This window comes from Rhinoderma darwinii, chromosome 11, assembly GCF_050947455.1.
Source record: "Rhinoderma darwinii isolate aRhiDar2 chromosome 11, aRhiDar2.hap1, whole genome shotgun sequence".
In the NCBI taxonomy this organism is placed as follows: Eukaryota; Metazoa; Chordata; class Amphibia; order Anura; family Rhinodermatidae; genus Rhinoderma; species Rhinoderma darwinii.
This window is the reverse complement of record NC_134697.1, coordinates 30,211,058-30,231,579: the sequence shown is the minus strand read 5'-3', so window position 1 is coordinate 30,231,579 and position 20,522 is coordinate 30,211,058. Positions and strand designations below refer to the sequence as shown.

The 20,522-nt window shown below is 40.5% G+C and overlaps 1 protein-coding gene across 4 annotated transcripts in view; it reads right to left on the bottom strand.

The window, feature by feature from the left end:
* Positions 1–20,522, bottom strand: part of BLNK (B cell linker) — a 192,444-nt gene that overhangs the window by 89,602 nt on the left and 82,320 nt on the right. For 2 of the 4 annotated variants that reach the window (XM_075842397.1, XM_075842399.1), the window contains exon 1: positions 12,619–12,767. The exons of the other annotated variants lie outside the window; for them this stretch is intronic. In XM_075842397.1, coding sequence (XP_075698512.1) covers positions 12,619–12,671 — 53 coding nt within the window. In that variant the 5' untranslated portion in view covers positions 12,672–12,767. Of the gene's footprint in view, positions 1–12,618; positions 12,768–20,522 lie in introns of those variants that run through there. 4 annotated transcript variants of the gene reach the window in all.

Genomic DNA, 20,522 nt, shown 5'->3' with positions numbered 1-20,522 from the left:
GAAGGAGGTGAAGGGAAAGTGAGCCCTAATCTACCCACCGCCCTGTCCCTGCCTACTTGCAACGACCCGCCCTAGGCGACGAGGTACAACTGGGCGGCGGTCCCTACGCTGGCTAAGTGCACAGGAAGACAAACAGGGAACACGCAAGGGAAGGGGCAGTAGCCACGGAACGCCACGAGGAAACGGGGCGGCGAACGAACAGTCAGGACCAGGACGAAGTGAGTACACCCGAGCGGGCACGGAGACAGAAGCAAGCCAGGGGCAAAGCAAGCAGGTCAAGCAGAACTGCAGCAAGGCAGAAGCACGGCAGAAGCAGGCTGGAGCAAGCAGCAGTGGTGCCAGGAATCCAAAAGAATTACAAGCACTGAGGGAGAGCACAGGGCAGGTAATAAAGGGCAGGGGGCGGAGCTAACTCCGACAGACCAGGCCGCGATAGGCTCTCCCACTCCTGAGCCTGCCACCCTGGTTGGTGGGAGATGGTGTCAGTCGAACAGGTCTGGCCTCAGGTGTGGATTGATTAATCCCAGGAGTATAGCTAGATGAAGTACCTGGCAGATCCCTAACAGTACACAACAACGCTCAGGCAATGATCAAGAGGGCAGAGCCCTTTTTATTGTCCAGCAGCATTCTGGACTAATTGCAGACTTCCTGCAATTGTGGGCACTCTGGCCCTTTAAGACCATGCACTTGCGGGCAGACAGTCTGAGATCCAGGAAGTGAGTGCTGGAGTCTCACAGGAGGGAGACGCTGCAAAGAACTCACGTGTCCATGGCCGCGGCCATCGGAGGGTAAGTCAGAACGATAGACGTAACAAAGATGCAGATACAGTTCACACCATGACACACTACTGGGCGCCCGAGACACTGCCCGTAATCCGAGACTGTCCTGCTGAATCCAGGATGGTTGGGAGGTATGCTGAAGCAGCCCTGTATTACAGATTCATACAACACAGATCAATTAATAAGACCTAATACACATTTTCATTACTAAATCTAACTTTTTACCTTGTGGTTAGTGTTTACTTATACAGAGATTATAAGTATAAAGGTATTGTCCAACATAGAGGCGGCAGCATGCGGCCTAAGCCCTGCCCACTTGCAGTGGCCAATGATCGCACGATATTGCCGGTAGTTCCCGGTATAAATTGTGCGGTCATTGGTCAGCGGAAGCAAGCCGGGTTTCGGCCGCCGCTATGTTGGACTGCACTATAACACAGAGTATTGCTATGAAAACTTTAGCATGGTTTATTGGTTTAATGGTCTATTAAGCTCATTCAGCAGTTTTATTATTATAAAATCCTAACCCTGTCCCTTTATATTTACTGATTTCTGGTAGCCAGGTAAAGGAGGCTTAACAATAGTCAAGTAATGTGAAGGGGTGAAGTAGATGTCTGAATTTCTGGGTTCGTAAGCAAAGTTCTGCCCATTTTATGACATTTTAAAGAACATTAGAAATTCAAACATTCCAGTAAGATTGATGGTCTAGACTTCAGAGCTAATCAGATGCAAATGAAATGCTAATAAGGCATCAGCAGATCAATGCATATTCATTCCATATTTACTTCCGTCCCTCATTCTTAATTCAGCTGTTAAGAGCAGTAAGAAATTTCCACTTATTCTTTAACCCTAAATGTGGCTAATGTAGAAAAAACCCAACATATTTCAACCAGTTTTAGGAGTTGTGTCACCAGGACAATGCCTTTCTAAATGTTTTTTTTATTGTAAGGACATCAAAAAGCGAGTTCTCCACACAGGACTTCCCTCTACTAGCCAGAGTGAAGACTCACTAACAGAGAGGCAGGATCACACGCGCACACGCACACGCACACGCACACGCACACGCATACGCACACGCACACACACACACACAGTTTTTGGTGCAGTTTTTTTTTTAAGCTAAACACAGGAATGGAAACAAAGAAAGGAGACACATCAGTGTATTTTTTCTTTACAACTCTTCTTCCTTTGCATCCACTTCTGGCTTTGGCTGAAAAAACAAAGCCAAAAATGGCATCAAATTGCCGTGTGTGATCCTGTCTCGATACATGTTTTGGTCCACGCTTTCCACGAGTAATAAACCCTTTTTGTACTGTTGATGTATATTTCTTTCATATGCTCGCTTCTTTTTTTTCCTAATAAAAAGTGATTTCCTATAGAAAAAAATATGGTTGATAATATTAACCATTTGTAGTCTGCAGCCTAGCCATTACAAGTCAAAATGTGGTTTTGAGGTGAAAAGTTCGAGAAATATAATAAAGTAATCCTATTTTTATTTTTAATCGAAACAATTTCATTTAAAAAAAACTTAGCCTTTAGCCCCATTCACCCGACGAAGGCCAAAAAAGCATTCTTTTGGCCTTCTTAGGGGTGGTATGCGACGGCATACCTTTTTTTGGTTACTGTAAAGAAAAGGGCAGAGCAAAGAACAGAGCCTTGAGAGACCACTGAAACACTTCTTTTGAACTCCAAAATTTGGACATGGGTTGAATTAAAAACGTTCACGGTCAGTTTTATGGGAAATAAGGGCCCCCCCATCCCACCATTTTTAGACACTTTTTCTCATAATTTAAAAAGCTGCCCCCTCATCGTACTGCCATATATTGCCCAAAGAGTACTGCCATACAATGTTCAAATAAAACTTCCATACAGTGTTCCCTCAGTGTAAATCGGCAAATCAGTCGAATTAACAGTGGAGCGGAATGTTTTAGTGGTCCACTGTCCGGTTGCTCCTGGTGATCCTATTCTTGGGGGCCCTGGGCAGTTGCCTAGTTTGCCACCCTCCAAAACTGGCCCTTATAATTTGATTTATTTTGAATAATTTCTGAATGTACATTTTTTTCTAATGCTTCATAACGTCCTGACTTGTCTCTGGGCTCTCACTTATCAGACAATTAGTTGCTTATAAGACCGTCATTATAAATACGTAATTAATCACTTACGGCATAAACTATAATGATAAAACAAAGTCTAGCAATATTCTGATATATTCTATTCCTGGAGGTTCAGTGTAGATCTTCCTGAACTGGAGGCCAATATACTGGTGTCATTGTTCCAAATAGAGCAGATTTTCGGATTTAATGTTTTAGCTTCGAATTTAAATTTAAGGAAAACAATTTTAAAGGCCAATGACTAGAAGAACTTCCTTTTCTTCAAATAGGCTTTCTTAGATCATAATTGAAGACAGACTTGAAGTGAAAGAACATTTGTTAAAGAAGCATGATCTGACAAGCCCATTGTAAAGCTGCTGAGGCCGATGGATTAACGTGTTTCTACAATGAGGTACAAATGGTTTGAGAATGACAGCAAAAGTGGAGAGACATAACCAGGAACAACATGCTGATGTAAGAAATCTAATCAAATGTGTCCCATTAACCCTCCTACTGATTATCCAAGGCTGTGCCTGCGCAGAAGGAAAAGTACAGGGAGATATGGTTCAATCATCAGCAACTCGTCCCTGCACAATAAAAGTAGAGTTTAATGTTTTTGACCCTTTTTTTTTTTAAATAACAGATTTTTTTTAAAATAAATTTGCATAAAACAATAGCCAAATGTTGTGTAGACTTTAAGTGGCTGTGTGGCATTAGGGGGCAGTTTCCTTCGCCTCGATTTGGAATATCTATAAGTATAAACAATTTATGACTGAGTATAGTTTTTGGGAAATAATTGGTATTACACTGGCAGGTCACATTTTTAAAGAGGAAGACTTAATTTCTTTTGAGGATTTATAATCCATGTATGGGGTAAATAAGAAATTTGGATATAGGCATTATCAATTATGGCATGTTAGCACTAAAACTCTGGACAAAGCGCTTTGCTTTAGAATGTATTCTTGAGATGAATGAAGCTACGACATCTCTTTCAAGTATTTAGAAAATAATTATAAGTTTGCACTCACGAAACACTGTCTTCACCTGTCAAAGCGGTTGCAATAGGGATTTAGACCCAATAAGTCAGGAGAGATGGGTGAATATGTATAAGAATGGGAAGGAAACTTCGGTTAGTTTATATTATACTCCTGCTTGACTTTATAAAATGAGTTTAACTGAGGAGGCAAAATGCCATAGATGCCAATATCTGGTGGCGGAGTTCTGGCATATGGTAAAGGAATGCCCTGCTATTGACTCATATTGGTCTTTGATATTTAAAAAAGTGGCATCCAAGTTAGATCAGGAGATCCCAAAATCTGCACAGTTGGCACTTTTGAATTGTACCGAATATCTGGCAATGGTGAAGTTTTTTGCAAATGCAAATCTGTCTCATTTTGAGAGTTTTCCTTCTCGCTAAACTAGTTATTGCAAGGAAATGGATGGCAGAGTCTCCCCCCTCTTTTTAGCAATGGAGAAATATTGTTCTTAAAATTAATATGTATGAGAAGATAAGAGCTAAAAAGCTGAACCAACTATATAAATGGGAAGAGCCTTGGGGTATCTGGAATTGATGCGAAGTGGAGAGGGAATTGGGATTGTGGGGGGTTCCCCTCCCTTCTTTTTTCCCTTTTTTTCTCTCTTCCGTTCCTTGGATCTGGAGGGTGGGGGATGGGTTGGGATCTGTAGGGTATTGTGTGGGCTGTTATTTTGTATTATTCTCTGCTGTTTGTACCACAATGATTTATTGAATAAAAATAACTTATTTTTTAAAAAAAGTGCGGTAAAAACAGTATATTAATGTACTCTACCCCCTCTGCTTTATCTCCCCTTTATATGCTCTGTCCCCCCTATACCTTAGTTCCCCTGTCCATGTCTCCTTGTTTTGTGCCGTCTTGCTGTTAAATTCCTCATTTTCCTGGGTTTAATCACCCTTTTACTCCATTCCAATAAAATATATAAAATAAAATGTAACAAAGTGTTAAAATAACAGTTTTTTGTGATTTTATGCATTTTCCTCACTAAAAATAATGTGAATGCTGTATATATTTTCCTTGAAAACAATAAATAAATCATTTATGTCGAACCCATTGCAGGTGGGTAAACAATTTTACTGGTCTTTAAATTTGATTCTGTCATGGATTTTCAGCACCCCAGCCTCATCTGATCTAAGAGATCTTTTTAATAATTTATAAAATTTTTATTGAGAAATCAGGTGACAATAAACCAAGATAGAGAAGAATAGATAAAGAAATATATTCAAAATAAAAAAAGGACAAAAAAATGATGTCTATTTAAATAAATGAATATCAGTGTCGTTTTTGGGGAAAATAACATTTTATTACCACAATGGGCAGTGGAAAGGACACTGGTGTTTGGTGCAGCACTATGACAATGTTCTGAGGATGAAGTGTTGTGTAAAATGGCGACGGGGAGTATGGAGCGTGTACCTCATGGCATTCTGGGAGAGAAGCGGTGCATGGTGGGAGCAGACCGGACGATGGCACTGAAGAAACGGAGGGATGTAAATAAACAGCGAGAGGACAACAGACAAGCTTTACCAATCGGAAATACAAAGAAAAAGGAAAAAAGGTAATCAGGGGGAGTTATTTATGGGCAAAAAAAGCAACAGTCCAAAAGGTAGGTCTTCGGCCGTGCGACATCCGGCGGAATTTCATGTGGACCGGAAGCCGCGGCCGGACAGTAAGATGACTACTTCCAATCGCGGCTTCCGTCCATATGTTCAGAAGCAAGGACTAGGAGCGGACGGAGAGGAGGCATCGGCAGCGGCAGGAGCAGGTAAGTTATGTTTGTGTTTGTGCGTATTATACTGTGTGATTACACTGTATCTAATCCTCATACACTGTGCATTCGCTCAAAAAATGGCGGCACACAGTGTAGGAGGTTTGAACATTCAACCCCCTCCTTTATCCTGGCACTAGCCAGGAGAAAGGAGGGGGCATTGTGCGAGCACACTAGAGCGTGTGTGTCTACACCAAATTTGCAGCATAAAGCAATGAGGTTGCTTTACCACATTGCAATGCTGCAATTTTGGGAATTGCTCCCTCTAGTGACCAACACATGGAAATGTTATAAATTAGAATCTAATTTATAATATTTCCTGACTTGTGAAAAAAATAAAAAAAATTAGAACAATGTGTAATCATTTATTGACTAACAGTTTAACTTAAAAAGAATACAAATAATTTCTAGCGACACATTCCCTTTAAAGGTTAGACCACTTTTACATCCACTTTTAGTTAAAGTGGTTGTCCACTACCAGACAACTGATGAACTATCCACCAGATATTTGGATAAGCGGAGGTCCCAGATGTTGGACTCCCACCAAGCAGAATGTTATGCAATATCCTAGCGATAAGCCATAACATTCCATGGTGGGAAAACCCCTTTAAGCCTAACACAGTAAGACTACATATTTTGTAGGCCAAGCCAAAGCACAACTAAAATAAATCAATACTGTATATTAGAGATTTATTTTATGCAATTTCCTTAAATCAAATTTAAATTACCTCCAACTAAATTTGTAACTACACACCGATTCTTTGGGCTATTAAATATTAAAAAAGATTTAAAAAAAAATGTGTGTAGCCTTTTTTTCTTTGTAAATATATTGTAATCTAGTATATTTGCTGAATATATGATGAACTTTCTCTTTCTACCACTAGATGGAACTATATGCATTGTAAAAAGTCCAAAACTGTTTTTGAAATTTGACTTTACCAGTTTTTTAGGACTTCACATCTGTATTTGGTTCATTATTTTATATTTTACTCTGCAGTATACATAGGAATCTTTTTTGTCCCCATACTTTTTGATCAGACAATGCTACAGGTGGGTGAGCTTGCAAACTCACATTTTGGGACTGATAAATAGATGTGAGGGGTTTAACAGGGATTAAAAAAAACAAAAACATTTCACTCTGCTCAAAATGCTAAAATAATTCCCAATATACTTGACCCTAATATTCTTCATCGTTTCTCACCGCTACAGGTTAGATCTCCTAACCTATTTGTTTACACGCTTCACATTATTTGTCATCCGATTGGAAAACACACCATCACGGAGACATGTTGTAAAAATTGATATGGCGGGGGAACCAGTGGCAGCGAGGGGATAGTGAGGAATTGGAGAGTGAATTTCTCTTTATGGCTGTTATATTATATCTGTATAACTTTTAACGTGCTTATTATTATGATTAATATTTCATGGTGATATTTGAGGTTTATACAACAACTTTGACATGTCCACAGGATAGAAGATAAGCTCTTGATTGCTAATGGTCCCACCATTGGGACCCTAATTCTGCCTAATAGATATACAGCGAAAAACTTAGACCAGGCAGTCATATATTTATAACAGTGGTGCATGCATAAGATTATTTTGGTGCACCTGTTAGACACTTTTCGCTTCCAAATATCACCTCTAATTTGTCTAATTTATTAGTAGAATTTTGTGGCCGTTTGGCGCATTTTTGGCACATGTTGCCACTTTTTAAGCCATGCCCCTTTCCTGCTAAGCCTTCCCTCCTTTTCAGGACACTTTTAAAAAATGTCTAATGAGGAGCAAACATCAAAATTGTGTCAAATTGTGACAAAATTTGGCACATTTTTCCATATACTCTTGATCCAGACAGTAGGAAATCTGCTTGTTGTATTCTGATTGTAGAACTCACAGAACCATCTTTTGTCTTGATACGATATGCTATAAACCATTTCATAAGGTAGATTCCAATATAGTTTGGGGAGAAACAAGTTAATAGTTAATGGGGTTATCTGTGACAACCTTTTCAGATTGGAGCACTTATTGTCGCCAGTCGGCTCCCGTCTAGCAGCTTATTATGGGGGAGGGGGAATGTGCGGCCAGCTAGACATTTCTCCTGCAGCAGCTGTCATTCTGACTCATAGGCAGTGGTTCCCCTATGACGGTCCATATGCCTTAATAGGGTATATGGACAGGGGTGTCTTCACTGCTTAAAATTGTATAATTTGTTACAAGAAATCATTTTTATAGAAGGAAGAGTTACTTAAAGACATTGCATTAGGTATCTAGGTAAATTGACTCCCATTGATTTCAATAGGAGGTGGAGGCGTTTTTTTTTACCGCGAGCAGAATAAACGCCTTATAGCCCAGAGCTGCATTCAAAAACCTCTTGGCTGTTATTGGAATTAGTCAACATGCGCACCCCTAACAGCGTAGCTGAGCTCTGAAGCAGTGTGAAAGTTTGCTTTTCCTACACAAGATTACTGTATAGTGTCTGATGCAGATTACTAGAACAGGCTCTGTATAAACAATGAGGCAGCAAGGAATGCTAGGAGATTTCAGCTCCGAAGCCTACAAAATTGTAAATTCAGCTCTGGAATATGACACAGGCTGCAACAGAGATAATACAAAATGAATAATGCAATCTATTTACAAAGTTATCAATTCTTTTAATGTAGATTATATCCATATGTTAATTGTAAAATGGTGTATAAAGATGAACATGGACCTAAAGTATTAAAAATTGTTTGTATGAGTAACAAAAATTTGAGAGATGTCATCTGCATGGGAAACATTTCTTTAATCTTTTCAGAGCATAAGGAAGTAACATTTACAGTAAGTGATTTATGGGCGAAGTCACTAAGCCGGAATTAGTTCATTTTAAAAAGGGGTTTTCCTGGAATGTAATGCTGATGGGTTAGGTCATCAATATCTATTTGGATGGGGTATGACTCTGGTCAGCAGAATGAAGGGTCTGTGGCACAGCACCGTATTTATAGCGCACTGTCCCTGGGTAAACATGAAGTAGATGTGGCCACTTCATACAGCTGATTGGCGTGCTTGAGTCAGAAACCCCTTTTAAATATAGGGCCCAGTTCACGCAGTTTTTTTATTTTTTGGTGCTCAACTTTTTGTGTACAGTAAATGTATTATACATGTAAATGGTAAAAATGGCATTCCTTAACGGTTTTATTTTTCCATCGATATAGTTGTATGAGGGCTTGTTTTTTGCCGGACTAGTTGTATTTTTAATGGCACCATTTAATGTACCATATACTGTACTGAAAAACGCCCAATTTTTTTTGTGGGATAAAAAATAGTGTAGTACTGTGTTAGCCACAAACAATATGCAATGTTAAATACTTTTGTGTCAAAAAAGACAAAAGTATTGTAGGTATGATACCTTTATTGGCTAACCATAAAAATGATATATGAAGCTTTCAGAGCACACAGGCTCCTTCTTCAGGCAGATTTACAAATGAATGACACAACAAAGCACAACATTTGAGATGTTACACAAAGACAATTAGTACATGAGGTGATACATAATTAAGATAAGCCAGGGCCATAAAACGGAGGTTATAGGGGTGATGACTAAGGGCCTTTTACACCGGCCGACACTCGGCCGGTGCAGCGAGGGCCGATCAACGAGACATCGTTGATCGGCGCTCGTTTGCTCCTGTCACACGGTGCTATGGATGGGGAAGAGCGGTCGGTAATCCAATCGCTCGTCCCCATACATTATTATCATGTCGGCAGCGTGTCTCCCTGTTTACACATGTTGCTGCCGACAATGATAATATTTAACTTTTTTAAAACGATACGATCAGCAGATGATCCAGCGTTTGCTCGTTCATCTGCTGATCGCTGCCCTTTTTACACAGGGTAATTATCAGCAACGAGAGTTACATGAACGCTTGTCTGCCCGATAATCGCCCAGCGTGAAACCCCCTTTAGGAGTTAAGGGATCTGGATGGAATAAGAAAAAAACCTGCAATTCCAACATAGTTTTTTTGAGTTTTGATTTCATGGCGTTTACTGTGTGGTAAAAATGATAAGCTAACTTTATTCTGCAGGTCAGTACGATTACGGCGATAACAAATTTATATCGTTTTATGTAGTTTATTTTCTTTTTTACTACCCATGACAACCCATCGGCACACCCGCAAACTCGTAGAGAGGGGCTAATGGGGTGACAGAGAGGACCCCTCGCTATCTATTGGTTTAGATGCCATGGTCGTGGCCTGGATTGGAGTAATCTCTGATTCCGTCTGTTAGAAAAGGGTGTCAGTTAAAATATACATTGGACACCTGCTGTGCGTGGATCCGGTCCAGCTTCTGAGCCCGCTCCATACTTCCCCCCTCTGACTGTCGGGAAGGGGTTAAAGGGCTGTCACTCTGGCATCATTTGCCCCTAGTCACTCTCCTGTTTCTGTTAGAGGCTTTGGTTGTTGTTCCCTTTCTGTCTCTGTCTTTTCCTTCTGGTTTTCACTGCGGCTGTGCTCGTACGTATTGGCTATTGTGTATAGGTGCCCAAAAAGTAGTGATTGGATAGATGATTTCTATTACAGTAATAATAATCCAATAAACTACAGGCAAATAAACTAATAATTCGAAGAGGAAGATTATCAAGTAGCTGCCACATATACTGAGGAAATAGAACCACTTCACACGCAGTAGACTTGTTGCAGAAATTTCTGCAACTAAAAATTAATTCCATATATTGAATGTGATTGTTTCTACCTCATTTGCATGGATTAAAGAATGGGCAGTCACAGACATTTCTGCAACAGATCTGCCATGTGTGAATTTACCCTAAGGGTGATTCTGGAGTTCTTTCTTAAATCGTTTTTCAAAATGGAATGGGTTAATTTAGTTTGTATGACAATGCAAGTGTAGCTGAGATTGAGAACTGATGACTCTTTATTTATGACTTTTTTTGTATCAAGTAAAAATGGACAAAATAAGCAAAGTACAATGCTGCTGAAATGAGATAGATTTGTCTTTTGTGATTGTTGAAATGTTTGAAGTATGACATATAGAAATTATTGTGAAGATGCTAATAGAAAGTCACACAGACCTAGAGATAAATGGGAGAATTCTGTCTGCCTAAGTCCACCTCTAGGTGGAGCTTAGGAGCATACTGCATACTTTTCCTATAGAAATCAATGATAAGTCTGTATGCAGTAAACTCCTAAGGTCCTCCTAGTGGTGACTGCAGCCAGACAGAATTTTATTATTTCACTCTTTGACTATATACTGGAGCTGCAATTCTATATTAGAAAAATAGAGCTCCGACTTCCATAAATATGCACAGAATTTATACCTAAAAATGAAATGGTGTTCAAAGATGGACATTCACTTTAAAGCTATAGTGTAATTTTTTTTTATAAGACAATTTACGTTCTAATACAATTCTTCCCCAAAAATATCTATGTGTGTGTGGAGAGAGGGGATTATGTTAGATTGTTCTTTAGCATTCATCACACCTTTTTAAGACAGAAAGTGAGGAACTTTGTATAGCAATACATTTCTGTTCATATATGCATCATGACTTCCATTCATAAGGGAAGCCACAACGCAGTCCCGGATCTTTCAATAATCCTCCATACATGGTTAGCCATATTGTTGATGGATTACTGAGAGGTGCATTGCGTTCTTTATCTACAGGTAGAAATTCATTGGTTATACATTTAATTGCGGTCACAGATTTTCTATTATTTGTTGATAACAGAGACATATCCGCTCAGCTGTTCAAACTAGAACATGACCAGAGACCACATGAAGCCCCTTTAACAAAAAAACTGTTAAATGAAATGATGGCTGCGAGTTTAATCCAATGACCTCATCTACATCGCAGGCGAAGATGAAGGGGCAGAGTAATTGGCTAAAATTACAGCTTGCAGGAGAAATCATTTATGTTTAATTCCGTAAATGTATTTCTACCCTTCCGCTTGCTTTTAGGAGCAAAAGCTGTTTGATGGCAGGATGACAACATAATAGTTCTCAGATAAATAAAATCAATGTAAAATAAGAGTGCAATTGCATATCAAACAGGGATTTCAAATTGGTCTTTTCTGTATTAACCCACTGGTAATCAGGTCAATCTACTATCGGGAACAGGTTGCACCTGAATAATTACTGCCAATGGATATGACTAAAATTAGCTCAATCCACCCCAGACCTAAAATTTTAGCTTTTGGTGAGTTATACATTATTGCAGAATACAAAATAAACGGGAATTGGTGTACCCCTTTACTCATCGTCCTTCACTCTACTGAGTTGCTACTGCTGGCTGGACTTTGCTTAATGGAATCATATCTTATATAGTTAGTATGGTTGAAAAAGACATATGTCCATCAAGTTTAACCAAGAGAGAAGAGAGAACATAGATGAAAGGAACGGGGAGGGTAAATCTTAGAATTTAGGGTCCCCTATTGATACAGAGGAAGGCAAAGAAACCTTATAAGGCATGACCCAATCTAAAAGGTAATAAATTCCTTCCCAACCCCATGTGGCGATCAGACTGGATCAACATTCCTATAGAAATTCTATAAATTTCCATCTTATTTTATGGTTTGAATGGAAGACCACAGCTCCCTGATGATCACAAGTAACCCCACCATAAGTAATCGACCCCATTAATTATGACTGTGACTATAGCTGTCACATCTATGTATGTTTGCTGAGGGTCTCAAGGGCCGCAGTTTCCAATGTGTTTCTACCTGTTTAGACCATTAATATGTTTCACAGAAGAGATTAGATTACAATCTTTAGAGGAGCTGTCTGACCAAGACGTCACATTTTTAGGGTATATTTACATGAGTTATTTTTGTTGCGTTTTTTACGCATCCGGAGGCTGGCTGCTAATGTAATAGTGATGTACTCTGTCAACATTAGAAAAGTTTGATTTGACAAATACAGTACATTATCATTAAGAAAATCACAGATGTGCAAGACTATAAGAGACATACCTTGGAGCCTTTTCTTTCGCTTGACTCATCTTTATAGTCCTTTTATCATTCATCAGCTGAAAGTTGCGTTTATGTCTCACCGTTGTCGGCCTCGGTGCACAATGATCCTCTTCACTGTTACAAATACATGGCTATGTGCCTGACCTTTCTGATCAATTTGTAACTAGAAACAGTCAAGTTTTGCTTTGTATTTCCTCATTTCGGTGTGTTAATGATTAAATGAAGTAAAGCTAATTCTAGTCATAAATGTGTTTCTCTTCAATTGTCTGTTAGTCTTTTCAACAGATTTCAGCTTGTGCCATAAAAGAAAATCCTCTGTGCTTAGCAAACAGTGTTGAAATTCAAGCTATCTCTATAGCTACCCATACACAAAAAAGGGGTATTGCACCATTGTCCCATTCACTTGAATGTGACAGTTCTGCAATACCTTGCACAGCCGCTATAAATGTAACGGCATAGTATGAACGAGTAGAAGCGGCAGCACTCGTAAAATCGCTGCAGCCCCTTCAAACAGTTGATCAGCGGTGATGTCGAGAGTTAGACCCCCACCGATCTAATATTAATGGCCTATCCTCAAAAAATGGCAGCACACAGTGTAGGAGGTTTGAACATTCAACCCCTCCTTTCTCCTGGCACTAGCCAGGATAAAGGAGGGGGGATTGTTTGAGCACACTGGAGCGAGTGTGTCTTCTCCAATTTTGCAGCATAAAGCAATGAGGTTGCTTTACCACATGCCAATGCTGCAATTTTGGGAATTGCTCCCTCTTGTGACCAGCACATGGAAATTTTATCAATTAGAATCTAATTTATAATATTTCCTGACTTGTGAAAATATTAAAAAAAATTAGAACAATGTGTAATCATGTATATACTAACTGTTTAACTAAAATATTTTTTTTTCTGGCGACACATTCTTTTTAAAAGACAGCAGGAAGTACTCTTCACCTGAATACGCAATGGCTAATGCGCATCAATTTACTGCACATTTTAGGCAAAGCCGCAACAGAATCTGCAATGATTGCAGATTATGTGCGGCATTGATGCGGACAGTGTCTGCAGAAATACGCCACATCTCGCCATGCCCTTAGGGTATATAAGTAAGAATAGAGAGCCGAATTACATGGACGGCCATGCTGGGGAAATGTCTGGCTAGCCAAAGCTTCACCTAGTAAAACCAGCTGCTCCATTTGAAAGGGGATGTCTGCAGTAAAGTCCGCAGGAGTATGATGCGACAAATTTATTAAGCCACATGCCTCCCCAGTTTCTGGCGTAAATTATAGTAAATTGTTCAGGGCCACGGGTGTCCCCAACCCTTCCACTAAGCTTTGCTCACTTTTTAGAAAAGTGTCATGAGCGGCAGAAACAGCATAAAAGTCGCAATTGTTCGCGACTTTTCTACACCAGAAGACTGGTGTCCAAACTTGAAAAGTTCCCCCTACTTGCTTCTAAGGCCATGTTTACGCTTCTAAATCCAGAAGGAATCCACAGCAATTCCACTGGCAATGCATGTGAATTGGGTATTTTAGGCACCATTCGCATACTCCGGAAAAAATCTGTGTGGAATAATGACTTGGCCACAGATTTTACAATACGCAGAATGCTCCTTAATTACTCTGATTCTGTGTTAAAAAGTCCCCATGCAAATCTGCGGTGGAAATCCAAGTTTCAGCTGTGAGTTTCTGCCACGGATTATCCTGAAAATCCAGGGCGAATTTGCCTTCTGCAAATCTTTACTATGTGATCACACAGTTGCAATAAATAGTACGTGGAATTAGCTGGATTTCTGCATTGATTACTAATAAACTGTGGTCTGATTGTTATCTAAGTCACAATTATAGACAAACACAATGTAACTAAATGAATAACTCACAAATATTTGTACTGTTCATATCTTTTACTAAACACATTGTGTAAACATCCCCAGAGCAAGGTGAAAAAAAAAATTGTGAATCTGTGCGTTATTGGCTTCGTCAAGTGTTAATTGCCAAAAGAATGGAAGTGTGGGTATCATAGGTGCTTTGCCCAATAAAGGCACATAAAGCCTGGTTACCAACAAATCTGTTCTACTCAAGAAACATTGATTAGTGTGAAAGGCTACAAAGGCACTGCTAAAGACCTAGGTGTACATCGATCTACGGCAACAGAAATTGCATACAAATGGAGAAAATGTCACTACTCTCCCTAGGAGTGGGCATCCAGTTAAGATCACTTCATGAACACAATGGGAAAATCTGAAAGAGGTGAGAAAGAACCCAGGGATAACAGTAAAAGACCTACAACCTGTAAAAACCTCTGTTCACGTGTTCACTATTAAAAAAAACACTGAACAAAAATGATGTTCATGGAACTACACCATGATGGAAGCAACTGCTGTCCAAAATAATATTGCGGTCCGTCTTTACGTTGCCTTGGACCACCTGGATGTTCCGCAATGCTTCTCGAAAAATGTTCTTTGGACAGATTAGACAAATATGGAACGTTTTAGCACAAATACACAGCGCTATGTTTGGAGGAAAAAGAACACTGCAGACCAACACCAAAACTTCCACCTAACTGTGAAGCATTGTGTAGGCAGCATCATGGTTTGGGGCTACTTTGCTGACTCAGGGCCTATGCACCTTGCAATCAGTGAGGGAACAATGAATTCGAAGGTATCAAAACATTTTCCAGGTGAAAGCAAGGGCAGCAGTCCATGACCTCAAGCTCCAGAGACGTTGGGTGATGAAACAAGACAATGACCCAAAGCGCACAAGTAAATCAACTAAAGAATGGTTGAAACAGAAGATGATGTTTGTTTTGGAATGGCCAAGTCAGGGTCTGACCTCAACCCTATTGAGATGCTGTGGCCTGAGGAGGGCTGTGCACGCAAGACATTGCAGAAATATTGATTAACTGAAACACATTTTCAGGAAGGAATGGTCCAAAATTCCTTCTCAACATTGGGCAAATCTTATTTGCAGTGTCAGGAAACGTTTGGTGGAGGTGATCGCTGCTGAAGGGAGATCTACAGGTTATTCCATTCAAAGGGTTCACTTACTTTTTCTCCCTGCACTGTGAATGTTTACTCAATGTGTTCAATAAAAAGACATGAACGGTGCATCAGTTTGTGAGTTATTAGTTTAGTTAGATTGTGCTTGTCTATAATTGTGACTTAGATAACAATCACACCACATTTTATTAGTAATTAATGCAGAAATCCGGGTAATTTCAATGGGTTCACTTACCTTTTCTTGCAACTATAGCCTTACCAATGGTGTAATGAGCAGGACACCCTGGTTCAATTATAAAATTAATCGGATATTTCTGTCCTATAACATAAGCATTGTACACTTCACATAACATCTTCTAATGCAAATACTTTTATCAGATCAATGTTAACAAAAAAAATTTTTTTTTTAAAAATAAATAAAGTGGAGTCAAAAAGTGCCCTAACTCCTGGAAGCTGACCTGGGGTGTAAGTCACTCCTTCACTTCATACGTGAACCTTCATGTCATTGAATTGTATCATGTCCTTTGTAATATCTGCGTACTTTTTAAACACTGTCCTATTTCTGGTTTTGTTCTGTCGTGCAGCTCTCTATACACATTGTTTTGATGAGTCATTCTTCTTTAGGACCAACTTGTGACATGTTTTTGATGCCTCTTTGATAATGTTACTGAAGTTTTAAAAATCAGGTACAGAAAAAAGTTTGAAGCAGGACTTTGAGTGATCTGCACCTGCAGGTCGTACACTACAGGTAACAGTTAAAATGTCACTGCGCTCTTAAATATAGGTTTTTACATCAATGCGGTAGAAAATACTTTCACAAAGGCTTCACAATTTTTATAGTGATTTCATTATTATTCTAGTTGCTATTGATGTTCGGTTCCTTTAGATACTTAGTACTAGCAAACATACTTTGTATAGAAAAATAAGAGAACTGGCATAACACGTTGGATGTAGGAACTTTGTTTCATGTAGTAATGCATATGATGCCATAGTCTTCATGTTTGACAGGAATTATGCTATACTCTAGTCCAGGGCCAGATTGTAGGAAAGGTAAAAGGCCAGAGACCTCCACCAACTAGGGGCCGCCACTACACAGTTCCTTAACACCTTAACGCAAAATCACGTAACTGTACGTGATAAGGGTTAAGGGGAAGTATGGAGCGAGCTCACGGGCTGAACTCGCTTCATACACAGCGGGTGACGGCTGTTACAACTGACACCTCACTGCAACGGGCGGAATCAAAGTTCACTTTGATTCTGCCCGTTTAACACCATAAATGCCGCGGTCAATCGCGACCGTGGCAGTTAAAGTGTTAGAAGCAGGGGGGCGCCCCCTCAAACACGCCATCCCCCCCTGCGACGCGATCGGCCGGTAACAACGGTTGCTATGGTAGCCTGGGGGCCTAACAAAGGCCCCCAGGTCTGCCATCTTTGTACTCCTTTGAAGCTCTGCCTCTGGCAGAGCTTCAAAGGAGACTGTCAGGGTATGTTCACACGAGGGCGTCCATAACGGCTGAAATTACGGGGATGTTTCAGCCTGAAAACATCCCCGTAATTTCAGCCGTAACGGCATGTGCAGGCGCTTGAACGCCGCGTCAATTACGGGCGTAATTAGCGCTGCTATTCATTGGAGTCAATGAATAACGGCTCTAATTACGGCCAAAGAAGTGACATGTCACTTCTTTGACGCGGGCGTCTATTTACGCGCCGTCTTTTGACAGCGGCGCGTAAATTACGCCTCGTGTGAACAGACAAACGTCTGCCCATTGCTTTCAATGGGCAGATGTTTGTCAGCGCTATTGAGGCGCTATTTTCGGACGTAATTCGGGGCAAAAATGCCCGAATTACGTCCGTAAATAGGCGTGTGAACATACCCTCAGAATCACAATATACTGCAATACATTAGTATTGCAGTACATCATCAAGCGATCCAACGATCGCTGCTTGAAGTCAATGTTAGAAAAAATAAAAGTTAACATAATTGGTATTGCCGCGTTCGTAAAAGTCTGAACTATCACAATATAGCGTTGTTTAACCCACTCGGTGAATGCTGTAAAAAGATAAATATATAAAACACACAAATTGCTGTTTTTTTGTCACCCAAGCGCTCCAAAAAAATGAAATAAAAAGTGATCAAAAAGTCGCATATACACAAAAATGGTATTGGTAAAAAAAACAGCTTGTCCCGCAAAATTTAAGCCCTCACATCGCTAAATTGAGGGGAAAATGAAAAGTTATGGCTCTTAGAATACGGCGACACAAAAGTTTTTTTTAATTTAGCAAATAGTTTTATTTTTTTAAAAGTGGTAAAACATAAAACAAAACATATAAATTTGGTATCGCCGTAATCGTATCAACCTGTAGAATAAGGTGAATATGTAGTTTTTACTGCCGGATGGATGCTGTAAAAACAAAACCACCCAAAAAATGGCGTAATTGCTGTTTTTTGCCCATTTCACCCCACAAATTATTTTTTTTCAGCTTCCCAGCTTCCATAACTCCCATAGAACTGAATAGTAGTTATGGAAACAGCGTAGCTCGCATGCCATGTTGCTTCTGTAACTGCCATTCACAACTATGTGAGTTTTGGAAGCAGCGTAGCTCAGCGAGTTACGCTATTTCCGTAACTCCCGACCATGTAATCAGGAAGTGACTGGAAGTCAGCATGAGCACAAAAAACTAGAATGGGGATTAGGGGGCCCTGTTCTAGAGATAGGTGCGGGTCCCTGAGGTGGGACCCACATCTATCTGACATTTATGACATATCCTGTTGATATGTCATAAATGTCCTTCAAGGGAAAATCCCTTTAAATCACTTTCCAGACACTCCCAGTGGCGAGACATGGCATACATGGCATCCGGAACCTAGGGCGTAACTAGAAAGTGCTGGGCCCCATAGCAAACTTTTGAATTCATAAAAGATTTCAACTGTTAAAATGTGATTTAAAGGGTAATCATATGTTAAACTAGAAAAAATTTAGCAAATGTAGCAAGTAGTGTTCAGGCCCCAGATGTCGTCGCCGCCGGTCCACGGATGTTTACTTACCAGCTCTCTGCAGCTTCCGGGCCAGTGCTGTTCCTCTGCTCGGGGCGGCTTGCCACGCTACGGTCGCTCTACTTGTGGCTTGACGTCTGGGCGCTGGTGCGTGCAAGTAGGCTCTTTCTTTCTTACAAGGCCAGCAAACGCCAAAATTCATAGTTCTCTAGTGTTCCCTGTGTTATTACATTATCTGCCTTCCCTATATATTGGATTTTCTGTGTTTTGATGTATCTGATGTTTTGATTGAACATCCGTGCCTACCGTTACTCGTGACAAACTATTGCAGCCTGCCCTGACCATCAGATACGTGACTCGTTTTGTATCTTGCGGCCCAGACCTTTCGCTATACCAGACGATGCTATCTGTCTCTATACCTGTTATGTTGGCTGTCACCAAAGGAGACTTCTCTGGAGGTAGCGACCTGGGGTTCCCCTGCAGCGAAGTCAAGATCCCTGTACTGGGGTTAAAGGGTAAAGACCAGGGGTTCCCTTAGACTCCGCTCGCTGGTTTAGCCACAAGTCAAGTTCCTTGGTGATAAGGTGGGTTCACACTGCTCTTTGCTGGCCCCATGACAGATACTTCCACAGGCTTCGTGACACTAGATAATATTAAACCTTTCCGGCTTACTCTAATAAAATAGCATCAAAAGTTTAAAGGGAAGGTTCATTTTTATTTCACTGAGACATGTCAGAAGATATAATCCGTGGAGATTGTAAAATAAAGGGGCCGTGTTGAAATCTTTTGTTCAATGCAATGGGGCTGTACTACTAATGTGCATGCAATCCTATAGAAGTAATTAGGAAATTCAGATGACAGACTTGGATGGAGGAGGGCCATGGCCACTTTACACTAGCGATCGGTGGAATCAAAAAGTACAGACCTTCGCCAAAGACATCTTGTCTCAGTAACACTTTTCTTTAAATTTGAATTTGCTGCAAAACCAGTAAATTATATATCAGTCTCCAAAACTCTGAAATCCTCCTTAGGCCGCTTTCATACGAGCGTAATATAGGTTTATGGACATAAAAACCAAACCTCCCGCTGCTCATGAGAATTAGAGTTAAAGCACCATAGAAGCCTATGGTGTTAGAATTTCGATTCCAATGAACTATTAGATGTCCGGGTGTTATATAAAAACACCCATATTACGCTTGTGTGAAAGTGGCCTTATCTGGAGTGCTGCAACCCTGAGTTCTTAAAGCGTTCCCTGCCCTAGTTCCTGCAGATTATGAATTAGGCCTGCACAGAGTGGTGTCATGATCATCCCCATACACAGAAATAGAAGATGGGGCAGAACAGAACTCTGTGAGAGCGGGGGGGGGGGGGGGGACGGGGGACGGGACGGGGGGGACGGGACACCTGTATTGTATATTTGTATATATACCGGTATCACGTATGTTTATTTACGCAATGTGACTTTAAGGGCCGTTTCATCCCTTAGCCATGTTTCACAGAAGGAGTTGCCTGTCCAGCCTGTTGTTTTTGTGTTGTACTGCTATTGTCCATTGCACTGTAACATTACATTTGCAGGTGCAGCAGAAGATGGTTGGCTCGTTTGTTCGTCTAAATTGAGGCTGAGATATTTGGCCCAGACACCTTCTTTGCCATAACAGCGCCAGGATGTCGCAGTCTGATTACACTTCGTCCTGACGCTGGGGATGGCGCTTATTTTATAACACAGCTGCTGTACCCGCCAATGTTGTGCAGTGTTGGTTGGGAATAGTGGAGGAACCCGACTGTGGAGTGAGCTGCTGAGAGTGAAGCGTAGAGCTGCTTTGGATAGACTAGCACTAGCGTTGAGCCTGACTCTGTGGGTCCTGAAGCATGTTGCAGGTGAGCCTACTCATGAGTGTGCAAGTGCTATGTGAGCTGTGG